Here is a 13,342-nt window from a genome sequence, read left to right as displayed (position 1 = left end):
AGAACTGACTTATGCAAGAATATACATTTATGGAATTTTTGATTAAGCAAGGGGAAAAAATCCATTCACAGTTTCGAAAATCGTGTCTTAATCATTTGCATTCAAATCTTGTCTTAGATAAGTGATTCTCTATTCCTGAGTTAAAACTTGTGAAACTTTATAAGATTTAGCAGTAGTCCCTTGGAATTTGACTAATCTCAATGTTATTATGTACTCTGCATGAGATTCTTATTTATGTATTTTTATTTCCATAACAATTGTTTTTAGTCAGTGATGTATACTTAGTTATATAACTAGAATGTTCTACATAGATGTCATTAATGTTTTATAATACGGTTTGCTGAAGGAGATTCTGACTCACTCTTCATCTTGGTTCGTTATTTAAATGTGTTTATGTAACAAAACTTACATGAATACAAGATTGATGTAACAGTAAGGTATGAATTATGATCATCATTTTTTAACTGATATGTATGTGGTCGCGTTCTTTATATTAAATCTGTCGTCTTTGTAAAGTATGTCACATGTAAAGAACTAAAGCAAGCATAATTTTGTCTTCACGGTCGTCATATATGAAGTCTTATTGCTAAAACGAAGTTAATTTGTCCAAAGTAAAGGGAGTTTCTAAAACTATATTACTTGACATAACAAATTTGCTATGAAACTTTACATAACATGTATATAATGTATGACAAAACATTCAAGAGAAATTATATTGATATAATTATAAGTTGATATACCAACTTTCTAACTATTGACAATAAGCTGCATGGTAAAGTACAGTAAAACCTGTTCAAAAGTATGGTGTAGGCAGAATAATATAAGAACATTTTCTACATGTAGGACGCTGAATTTTTCTTTAGAAACTATACTTGTCGATGCAAAATGGGGGATCTGTAAAAATTTATTTAGGGAGGGGCACATGTCCAATCATGCATCACCTCCCTTCTTTGCTGACGCCAATTTTGACTAATCTTTGTGTGTCTAGCAAAATGTTGTTGATTGTATTGAGCAAATTACTCATTTTAAAAGTAAGAACATTTGTAAAATAAGCAAATGTTGAACACAGGAAGAATGTATTTACTCAGAGAAAGAGTGAATACAAAAGTAAAGCGAGATTTTATATCTACATTACCGACTTAACAAATTAGCTAAAGAAACATCTAGATGAAGTATGAATAAACATGCATGGGAAATCGTATCTAAGTTGATATACCAATTTTTTAACTATTGACAATAAGCTGGATGGTAAAGGACAGTAAAACCTGTTCAAAAGTATGGGGAAAAGCAGAATAACATGACAACATTTTCTTTATGTATGATGCTGCCTTTTTCTTTATAAACTGTAACTAACACTAGTGCCAGTCCCCAAGAATCGAAACAATATTTTTATTAATGTAAACTTACGAACGCGTAAAGTATCAGTACTTCTAACCGTTTATGGAAAATATACGAATCATTGCGATCTGGATATAAACGTGAACAATCGGTAATAATACTTTACTTATATTCTGTTGTTTTGTTTGTTGTTTGTTCATTTTCTATCTAGTTGTAAGTACATTTTCTGTATGTATCTAGTTAACATCTACTGTCAATAATACCAAACGTTGCTTGCGGATACCAGAAATTTTATGCTGCGGGAGTTATACAAAATATACTTGTCCATAGAAAAAATGGGAATACGTGAAAATTTATGTAGAAGGGGTAGAACATGTCCAATTATGCATCACCTCCCTTCTTTGCCGACGCCACTTTTGACTAAACTCTGTGTGTCTTGAAAAAGGTTGATGATTGTATTGAACAAACCATTTATGTTGAAAGTAAGGAAATTAGAAAATAAAGCAAATGTTACAAACAGAATGAATGTATATATACACACAGAGGAACAACGCGACTGAATCTACTTTTTGTGAAATGTTGATTCATACAACAAAGTGAGCTTTCACAATTTTGTTTATGATCATGTTTGTTTAACATTTTTAAGGTTTACTTCGATTATGTCAAAAATACATTTTCTGTATGTATCTAGTAGACATATACTGTCAATAATACCAAAAAATGCGTGTGGGTGCCAGAACTTTTATTTTGCGAGAGTTATACAAACTATACTTGTCTATAGAAAAATGGGAGTACGTAAAAATTTATGTTGAGGGGAACATGTCCAATTCGAAAATTAAACGAGACTTACCTGAAGTCGAAGCTTAATTGAAATTCTATGAGTTACTGTTCAGGAACTAGGAAGTCATGTGAGATAGAGCGCGCGATATCAAGATCAGTTTTTAAAAAATTTGTGAATGTCTTTATACATATTGGGAGGCAAGTAGCATTTAAAATCATTTGAAAAGAAGTAAGTTATTAGTTGGGTGTGTGACTTCCGAGTTCCTGAACAGTAACTCATAGAATTTCAATCAAACTTTGACTTCAGGTAAGTCTCGTTTAATTTTCTAATTCTATTTCGTCACTGTTCTACGTCACTAGGTAGTCATGTGAGATTTTAAAACAATGTGGATATGAGCAATAAGTAATAACAAAATACAATAATTGAAATTTCACATTTCATGTCTCACAAATGGCAGAAAGTAGATCATTTCCAAAGTTCTTCGCCTCAATTAGCATATTATAAAATGTTTGAAAAGTTTGTTCATTACGCCATGTAGCTGCATTCATAATAGTGTCCAAAGAAATATTCAATGCGTTTGCCGCAGAAGTTTATGCAGTTCTAGTACTGTGTGCACTGCAAACCTCTGTATTTATAGCAGCATCTTTTAACACGTATTTTAACCATCGGGAAATGGTCGCTGAAGTGACAGAATGATAAGGTTTTTAATAGCTCATTAGGAGTTCTCTTGCACCATTTCGTATAGGTGCAGTGGAATTTAGAAATAGGGACAATAATTAAATACGCATAACCCAAGCTCTGGTCGATAAAACCGAAATCCTAATGGAGCAGCATGCTTACCAGGTTTAGATGTTTTGAGCAGTCGGTACACATGAAAAACTATTCGATTTTTTTTCTTCTCCATATGAGAAATATCTAATGCATGAAGTGTTTGCCATCGTTGACCAGATAATAAAGCTAAAAGCATTACACTTTTTATTGTTAATGATTTCAAACTGAGATCTTTCGGATAGTGGAGATTTCGAAGATGTTTGAATGCCATTGAAACATCCAGACAATGGCATATCTAGGAAAAGCTGGTCTTGCAACAAATACACCTTTAACAAACCTAACAACAAGCGGATGTCTACCAAACGAGATGCCACTTGGTAGCATTACGATAGTATATAAGGCGCTCCATACAGTATTAATACCGCTGTAGGATAAACCTTCCTGGTATAATATTGTAAGAAAATTAATGCCCTCTTCTACAGAGGATGCGAAAGGATCGATATTGTTTGCGTTGCAATATTGTCGCCAACGGTTAAGGTATGTGGAATATTGCTTGTTGGTAAGATTGCTGGATGACTTGAGAAGCCTCTGGTGAAATGCCTCTGTCAGAGAGGAGTTCCCCGATAAATGGCAAAGTAGTATCTCCAGTTTTGTATATAGAGGGTGGATTTGATCCGGATGACCTGAAAGAGTTAAAGTCATTCTTCCTCTAGGTATAACAAAAGGATGTGCTATTAGCATCTGCATTAAAGCTGGCCACCAACTTTGTGTTGGCCAGTTAGGGACTAAGACTAGTCCTGTGCTTTTATCTTGTACTATTTTTTGTAACACTTGCGAAATTATGCTAAAAGGCGGGAACGCATAAAAAGTATAATTTGCCCACGATATCGTAAAGGCGTTGACAGATATAGTATACGGTCAGGTTGGTTTGAAACATAGGGTTTCACTTGATTATTCAACCTTGACGCAAACAAATCAAGGTACGGAGTTACGTCTAGTTTTTGAATGGCGCACGTAAACAGAGTCAAGTTCAACTGCCATTTTGTTTCTCTGCGTGATATTTGAGATTCTCGATCAGCAGTGACATTTTGTTATCCTGGAATGTGCGCTGCTGTCAACCAAATATCATACGAAATGCAGCAGGTCCAGACATTGCATGTCAACTTGTGAATAGACCTTGAGTGGCATGTGCCCATTTGGTTAATTCAAGCTACAGCGGTAGTATTATCAATTAATACCTTAACATGCTGACCTTTTTGTTCTGAAGAAAACGATTCAAGGGCAAACAATACCGCAAGAATTTCCAAATAATTTATGTGATTTGAAGCCTCCAAGGGCGTACAGCTATCCCCTGCACATACACCATTTAGGGAGCAGCCCCACCTGTCAACGACGCATCTGTTGTTAGGCATATGCTGGGTTCATTGTGAGTAATTTGCCTGTAAGTCTTACATATTGATGACTGCCACCATCGTAAATCATGTATGGCCTCTGAACACAGGGTAATTGTCTTGTCAAAATTACCCCGGTATAACTTAAACGCATTGCTTTTATCCATTTCCAGCCTGTGATAACGGAACTGACCGTACATTACGCCCTGGAGACTCGAAGTGAGAGTGCTCAAAGCTCGAGAAACATCGCTTATTTTTGGGTGAGAAGCTTTTAGCAGCTCATGACACATGCGTTTTATCTTCTCAGCTCGTTCCGTCGTCACAGATATTCGCATAAGAGCTGAGTTGAGTCGGAAACCCAAATAAGTAATTAATTGTGAGGGAACTAAAACTGACTTATCCGGATGTACGTAAACCCCCCCCCCCTTCACTAAATAAGCAGATGGTATCTCGAATATTCCGAAAACATGAAGCATATGTGTCGTTTGTCAGCCAAGTATCATCAATAAATCCAACGAAAATATGTCCTTTTTGACGTAAATTTGAAAAATCAGGTTTGAGGAGTTTTGTAAATTTTCGTGGGCAGATGGCTAGGCCGTTAGGAAAACAGACAAATTTATATAGTTTCCCTCTCCACCAAAATTTGAGGAATTTTTGATATGCTGGGTGAATAGGTACGGAATAGTAAGCATGTTTGAGATCGATGGATGCCATGAAACAATTTGGTTTCATAATCCTAATAGCTGACCAAACACACTCCATTATAAAATGGCGATATCTGACATGCCTGTTTAAGGGCTTCAGATTAAGAATCATGCGAAAAGAACCGTCTTTTTTGGGGCAAGTGAAAAATGGAGATACAAATTCCCCTGATTCAGGGTGAGAAATCTGCAAAACGCCTTTTTTGCGTAATTTGTTTATTTCTAAATCAATATTGTTCATTTAAACCCCGGGTAGCTGCATTTGCTTGGGTAAAGCTCTTTGAATTGGAATTGTGTCAAATTCAATTTTTTGTCCAGACACTGCCTCTAAGATTTCCTTATCAGAGGTGAGTGTTTCCCATGCTCTTAAAAAATTTGATATGCTGCCAGCATGATAGGTCTCCAAGCTTTTGTTTAAATACGCTATTAGCGTGGGTACAAAAGAAGAATACTGGTTTACCTGTAAAGTCTTAAAATTTCTTAAAAATTCAGTGTTTTCTACTTGCGATCGTTCATTGTGTCCGATCGTTTCTTCTCGAATTGGTTCCTCTTCGACCGATAGGGGGCGTTTCCCTGATGACGAGATAAAAAAGGGTGCCATTGTCGTTTAAGTTGTTTGGAGTGTTGCTGCCAAGTGGTATTAGAAGAGCTTGTTGTCGCGTTGCCAATCTTGTTGGATGTGCGAATGTGATTAATTTGGGTTTGCAATTCATCTCCAAACAAATATTTCGTAAAGGGAGCATGTGATGCGCATAAAGTACTAAATTCTCTATTGGGACGTATAGCATCACGTCGTCGTTGAGACAATTCAAAACTTACATGTCCCAGGATCGCTATGATATCAGCGTTCATACGAACAAGATTATCAATATTCAGTTCGCAGCTGTTATTGCGGCAACGAACAGATCATTGGTGGTTTGTGCTGCTATATGACCGACATTCGTCAGAGCTGATTAAATGGCACTCTATTGTAAATCACGCCCTTTAGCTGTGCGGTCTAATTCCCCCCAAATTTCGGGGCTTACCTTAGGTACAATAAGGCGATGCAGTTCTTAGGTCTAAAATATTTAGCCTGTTTTTCCTTCAATTGCTCGTCGCTCAGCTTATTCAGCCAACGCTGGTTGATAATTGAGGCGAGCTTCTCGTTGACGATTGGTGAAATTTTTTCAGTTTCATCCAGAGTTTGCGAAATATCTTCCAGCAACGGGTCCATTGCTAGTTGTTCTGTTTCAGAATTGCTCTTGGTCGAAGGTTCTTCGTATAGTGCGAACAAGACTTCACAATCTGCATCATGCCCTGATTTAGGGATTAAAGCACTTGCTTTGCTTTTACGAGTAGATTCTACTGTAGAGGATACTGACGTTTAATGCATTAACATGAGTGATTCACTCATTGCAGTCATTGCTTCACTCATCCTACGAAGGGCGATTGCCACCTTCAAATTCTTTGATGTGACTTGCACTTCTTTGCTTTCTTCCATCATGTCATTTTGTTTATCGTGTTCAGCAAAACCCAGGAGTGCTGCTTCATCTCCGACATCATCTTTTGTGGTATACTCTTCACTTGTAGAAGCCATAATTCAAAAATTTGTAATATAATGTGGAAAAGAACTTTTTGTAACTGATCACTGTGAAATCTACGCTTGAACTTATCTTGATATCGCGCGCTCTATCTCACATGACTTCCCAGTGACGTAGAACAGTGACGAAATAGAATTATAGATTTATAGTGCCATTGTCGCACAACCTAACGTTCTGTTGTGCGGGATGCTAAATCACGATTCTTTTGACGACAAGCGTTGGTTTATTACCACGAATATTAAAATCAAAAAATGCTTATCCAATTCATCTCTTCAAGACTTCAACTCCATGCGTTACAATGCATTAATCAAATGCGTCGATAAAATGCGACCATTAAAATGCGTATTGAAACAACCGGAAACAGCGTTTGCAGCCTCTATATATACTAAACATTCAACAATATAAAATTACAAAGTTTCCTCTTTGCAACGATTGGAAAGAAGGTTTTCCTCAGCAACTCAATGCTTTAAACTTCCCATGACAAATGCATGTGCGTAATTTAACGTAAATAGTTCCCGTTTTACCATGCTCTTACTTCTTTAGTAATGTTCGTGTTTACAGAAAGAGAAAGATACTTCTCTTGTTTTTATTATTTATGAAAATTTCTTCCCGTATACTATTTTATACTGATAAGTTTTACATCGTCCATATTATTATTGATAAATTGATACAATTTACAACAAGCAGGTCACGTTGCCAGAAAAACTGTCTGTTGCTTAATTCTTTTGCTGTTTTTCAGTTTTTCCAATTTTTATGAGCACAAAACGGTTAAAACCACAAAAAATTCAACATAATTTATGTATTTTTTTAATGATCCTTTTATTCGTTTGAAAATAACTGACTCAAGTAATACCAACTATTGTCTGACTATAGCTACTGATCTTTGCTTTGGAAACTCAAACTTCGACGAGAAATGGCCATTTGGATCAATATTTGGATAAATTTTGGCCTATTTTCTATTCTAATAATTGGTGAGTAAAATTTTACAAAACATCAATTTTAAAACAATATTTAGATACTCTATATATTTTATCACAGATTTTACTAACGTTTTATAAATTTTAGTTGGCCGTTGATTTATTTAATTTTTAAATTTTGTTACTAATTTTTGTACCATTATTTTTTTTGGTGTTTAGTTTGAAGTTCAAACAAAGGCTTCACGATTAAAACCAAAGATTCTTCATTAAAGTAAGTCAGAGTATTCACAACATTATATTCTAAATAAATTTCTTGTTTGAAAATGGCTTCACCACCTGATAAACTGAAGATTGAGGCAAATGGATCTCGTTTAAGTAAACTTTTGATAAATAAAGGCACCCAAGCTTTGAAAACAACATTGCAATTTAGTTTTAACTTTCGATCATCAAGTTTGATCAATGAACTTAAAGATCTTTCAACAATGAATAAATTGACTTTGCTTAAAAACAAAAGGGTCATCAGTAAAGAGCAATGGGAGCTTCTTTACCCGTCAAATGGCTCATCACCTGACATTGAAAAATTTGACATCTCATTATTGACTGTCTTATTGAGAAATATATGTAGACTTGCACCGCCAAATGGTGGATGGGATAATCCTTCACCTTCAGATACCTCAATTTCAGCAAATATTGCAAGAATAAAGTATTATCGAAACAAAGTGTACGGTCACATAACAACAACTACTGTAGATGACAGTGAGTTTGAGCACTTGTGGAAGGAAATTTCAAAATCATTGGTTGCTCTGGGTATTCAACAAACCGAAATAGATGAAGCAAAGAAAGCTCCCCTCAGTCCTGATGATGTAGAAATGCTACAGGACAAAATATGCTCAGATCTTCAGAAGCTTAGAAAGTGTAATTTCAATGGTCTTTTAAAAGAGCTTAACAAGAAATACTTATTACGTACTAGACAATGGTTATTTGAAAAACTTGACAATTGGTTTACCGACAAAAACGAAGATGTTTCTAATGTCATGATTTTGATTGCCGGTCCTGGCGTTGGAAAAAGTGTGTTTGCTGCTGAGGTGTGTCGACGATATTCTGAAATAAAGAAACTTGCTGCTTCTCATTTCTGCAGATATAATAGATCAGATTATAGAAATCCTCGAGTATTGATAGAATCATTGGCTAGTAGCATGTGTGATACAATATCAAATTTTAAAAGTAAGCTGAAAGAAGAATTACAGAGAAACAATTCCAAAGAGTCGATCACCGATGCTTTCCTTGTTTTATTAAATAATCCATTGCATTCATTGGAGGATCATGAACCAATGCTTTTGGTGATTGATGCCTTAGATGAAAGCCAAGTTGATGGCAAAAGTGAACTGTTGGAATTGATTTCAGAAGAGTTTGACCGACTACCTAAATGGATTAAAATCTTCATCACCAGTCGTCCAGAACTTCCTGTTCGAAAGGAGTTGAAAGACATGAATCCTGTGGAAATTACAACTCGTCCTCGTGATAAAAACAACGAAGACGACCTGCACAAGTATTTGAGACATCAGTTAAATGATCGGGTGCCGAAAGATCCCTACGTTCTATCAACATTAGTTAATAAATGTGAGGGATCATTTCTTTATGCTTATCACGCACAACTGAGCTTAAAGAAAGAAAATGTTGAATTTACTGAAAAAAACATTCAACAATTGGTCCCTAGTGGGTTAAGCGGTGTTTACACAAAGCAATTCAAAAGAGTAGAAGAATTGTTAATGAAGGAAATTCCCAGAAATTCTGTTATCTTAGAAACTACTTTTATGCAATTTCTTGAATTGTTGGCTGCCTGTCGGGAGTTTTTACCATTAACTTTCCTGTTTAGCTATTTAGGTTTTTCTGGTGACATCAAGTTTGAAGTCAGCAGTAAGATCTTTGAACCTTTATCTCAAATTTTGCCAGTTTACGATGATTGTTTAACCGTGTATCACAAATCTCTAATTGATTGGTTAAAATCAGATGGTTATGAAGAGCATGAGTTTACAGTTAATCCAAAAAATGGTCATAAGTTCTTATGGCATGCTTGTAAGAAAGTGTTTGAGCAAATTAAGAAGATGAACATTTTTGAAGATCAGATGAACACTGCTAGGATTAAATATGCTTTAAAGAATGGAATCTATCATATGATAGAAAGTGGTGAATGTGTTGGCGTTAGGTGGGTCGTAGATGTCAAAGTGGTTTGTGCGAGGTTAATGTGTGTGAAAGACATTAACGTGAATACCATTTGGTCTGAATTGTTTAAAATCCTTCAGGAAGTACGACCTTTCTTAAAAAATAATGAACTTGTGGAACAACACATTCATTTGTTTCAGTTATTGAATTCGTTAGACAATGGCTTATTTTATTTACAAACTATTGCAAACAGCATTCATTGCAGTAACGAAAGTAGATTATTGGCAAGGGATTTATTGAGACAAGGAAAGTTTGTTTGGTTTGAGGATTTAGAATCAACATATCTAACAAACCATCATCATTTGACTGTCTCCTTACGTGCTAAAGTTACATCTCTTTGTGTATCGTCCAATGAAGAACTTCTTGCTGTAGGATTTAAAAATGATGAAATATCTATTTTTGAACTTCCAGAATTTTCAAAAAGATGCACTCTAGGCAACAACGCTCATTCCTTGTATGACAGCTATGTCTATCCAAAATTAGTGGACTTTTCACTTGAAATGATCCCTTTTTGCTCCTTTTCACCTACCGGAAATAGACTGGTAACTAGTGATAGATCAACTGAAGTAAAGTTGTGGGACGTTAACAATGGACGTTTGTTATCATGTTTACAGTCAGATAATGTCGTTAATCATTGCTCTTTCTCAGATTCTGGTTTGTTTATTACAGCAGATTATGTAAACGATTGTTTTCCTTTCCAACATCATGCAGAAGTGTTCACTGCATGGAATTCATTAACTTTGCAAAGAATCGATCGACGCCGCGTTGTTGATTACCAAAAACTACAATGCACCGATAAATATTCAGAGTTCTTTGTTGCAGAATTCGGCAGGACTTGGTGTGTTTTTCAATTCCCACTGGCAATTGATATTTTTTCTGATGAAGATTCAAAATTTCCAAATTTAATGATAACACACCATTATCGTGATTGTATTCTTTATCATACAAACCAGAATCGAAAGCTTTCTGTAATCACTCAGTTTACAAAATACAACAAGCAAGGGATAATCAAGTTTTGTTTACCAAAGGTTAGCTGTCCATGTTTAGATAGCTATTTTAGAAGAAAAGTCCATCCAATCTCGTTTAAGGAATTTTACGTTGTGCCGTATTTTTCCAAGCTTAAAATTTTCAAAACTGATCATCTTTGGAGACCTTCATTTATCTTTGAGAAGTTTGAAATTAAATGTTGTTGTTTTTCACCGGATGGATCTTTTTTTGCTGCTTTCGCTGTTGGTGACCACGTCAACATTCATATTTGGAGCATTGAACGTTGCACTATTATTCAAACTGTACCAATGCAACTGAAGAATGCATTAGGATGTTGGTGGTCAGATGGTTTACTGTGGATATGGGATGGTTCTGATCATCTTACGAAGATATCAACTTCGTCTGAAAATTTTGTAGATTCCACACACACGAAGCAGTTAAACATTGGATTTGAACCTGAAGAAATCTTATCATTTGGTGATGTCTTAGTTTGTATTAACAAAGAAAAGTTTGTTCAAGTTGTTAGAATGACCAAGGGTGAGATACAATACAACAAAAGACTTCCTGTCGATAGTTTTCAAATTAAAGCAGCAGCTGTATCACCTGATAATTCTGTTATTTTAACTTCAAACAAAACAGAATACACATTATGGAAATGGGGAAATAACAACAATGAACTTTTCTTGAAACCTTGGCATACTGCAGAATTACCCAAAACGTCTTTTATTGAAAAATTTGTTCAGAAAGAGAGAACTTTAACTCGTCTTAAAGTCCGTTGCTTTCTAAGTGATAGTAACCAAGCGGTCATTGCATTCTCTTTTCAAGACGGCTTTCACGACCGGAGAACTGGCATTTATGTAATTAATGTGCATAAAAACAATGACGTGAGTACGATTTGGCATAGTATCGATGAATTTTTATGGTCTAGCAGAATCGTACATAAATCATATTTCATTGGTCAATCTTTTGGCACATTGTATGTTGTAGATTTAAACAGTGGTGAAATATGCACTAAATTTGACGAAAAAGATCGTTTAAAGTCTATTATAACTATACATTCCAACACAGGAAATTTAGCTTTAGTAACATATGATGGATGCGGAATTAAATTTTTAAAACTCATTGTACCTAAATGAATCCACTAATTCAACCTTTTTTAGTTATATTAATCTATTGTATTTACTAACATTACATATCACTTAAAACGAACATAAAAAGTTCTTTATATCACAAAAGGACAGTTATTTATGGTATCAACAACGAACTCAAAAATATTGCAGAAAAAATTGTTCATATCCTTTGTTTTAACCGTGGAAAAACTGTCAGTTTTTATGTAAAAATATCACGAACAGAGAGAGAGAGAGATTAGTTTTTTGTGATGTCAAGTAAAGATCTTTTTCATCAAAATGATTCCCGTCAACTTTCAAATTTATATTTGGCGAATTGAACACTGTAACATTGTCAAAGTTGTGATAAAATTGAGAATATCACACGAAGATGTTGATTGTCGTAAGGATGGTCGCTTGTTTTACATGTGAAAATTACCAAAAGTGAGAAACTGAATGAACTTTATGTTGATGGTTTACTTTATGTTGTATGGTCTGATAATTTAGTTATTTTTATTATATATTAAACGTTCACTACATAGAAATGAAAGAATGTCGACAAGTCATTCATTGTGAGTCATTTGACAATATGGTGTTGTTGTAGATGAAGATTATTTTCTTTAAATTATACAGTGACTTTTTTTGAACATTCTTTCAAAAACTGTAAATAAAATTTACCTTACGCATGTTGACATCGGGGAAACAAGTTTTGTATGATGTTAAAAATTCACATTTATAAAACACCATCATGATGTCATGTCATGTCATTGGGTTTTATGGTCATTTATTGAAAAATGTGAGAGATCATTTCTGTAGGTTTATTATGTACAAATGACCTTAAAGACAGAAAATGTTATATACTGTCAACAATTCCCGTATGTAAAAATATCATGATGTCATGTCAATAACTGTGATGAAAATTAATGAATAAAGCTTTTACCATTTTGACACAAGTTCGTTTGAACCTAAGAATTGATTTTTTTTTATTAAAATATTGAAGAATGATAAACTTCACTTTCTATTTTTATTTTTTAAAATAGAATTTGTCATAATGCTGATGGACTATACCAGTCCCGAGAATAGCCTTGTCGAAACGTCAGTCAACCAGGCTCAGTTTGAGTCTGAGGATGACTACCGCTAAGTTTGTCGAAACGTCAGTCAACAACAACAAAAACAGTCCTTCTCGGGACTATACCAACCTGGACGATCTACGTTAACAAACATGTAACGATAATCCCGGGTTCAAACCATTTACTTTAAACTAACAGGTCTTGTTACAACCTTCGTAATGTGAAGGATTTTACTATTCGCGACTAAAAAGGTTAAATTTAGAGTGGGAAATATGTTCAGAATGCATGTCCATGACGTCTGTACTGTATTGGTTAATTATGGAGGTTAGACCATAAAAGGAATGATGTAAAGTTATTAAAAGAACATGTACAACGTCATACGTATGTATGAACATTTACATTGGACTATGAAGACTGACTATATTCTACAAAGATATAAAGTTATTAAAAGAACATGTACAACGTCATACATATGTA

General features: G+C 34.7%; 1 protein-coding gene across 1 annotated transcript; it reads left to right on the top strand.

Annotated features, from left to right (window-relative positions):
• The first annotated feature begins 317 nt into the window (after window positions 1-317).
• Window positions 318-12,590, top strand: LOC124450950. Its single transcript, XM_047001601.1, has 3 exons — window positions 318-437; window positions 7,436-7,533; window positions 7,699-12,590. The coding sequence occupies exon 3, from the start codon at window positions 7,803-7,805 to the stop codon at window positions 11,823-11,825; it is 4,023 nt and encodes a 1,340-aa protein (XP_046857557.1). The 5' UTR covers window positions 318-437; window positions 7,436-7,533; window positions 7,699-7,802; the 3' UTR covers window positions 11,826-12,590.
• The last annotated feature ends 752 nt before the right edge of the window (window positions 12,591-13,342 follow it).

Source organism: Xenia sp. Carnegie-2017, unplaced genomic scaffold, assembly GCF_021976095.1.
Source record: "Xenia sp. Carnegie-2017 unplaced genomic scaffold, XeniaSp_v1 HiC_scaffold_24, whole genome shotgun sequence".
Lineage (NCBI taxonomy): Eukaryota > Metazoa > Cnidaria > Anthozoa > Malacalcyonacea > Xeniidae > Xenia > Xenia sp. Carnegie-2017.
Note: the sequence above shows the minus strand (reverse complement) of the source record. Positions and strands in the feature narration are given on the sequence as shown.

What these genes read in the sequence shown, in the direction of transcription:
- LOC124450950 (XM_047001601.1), top strand. Translation starts at nt 7,803, where the DNA reads ATGGCTTCACCACCTGATAAACTGAAGATTGAGGCAAATGGATCTCGT.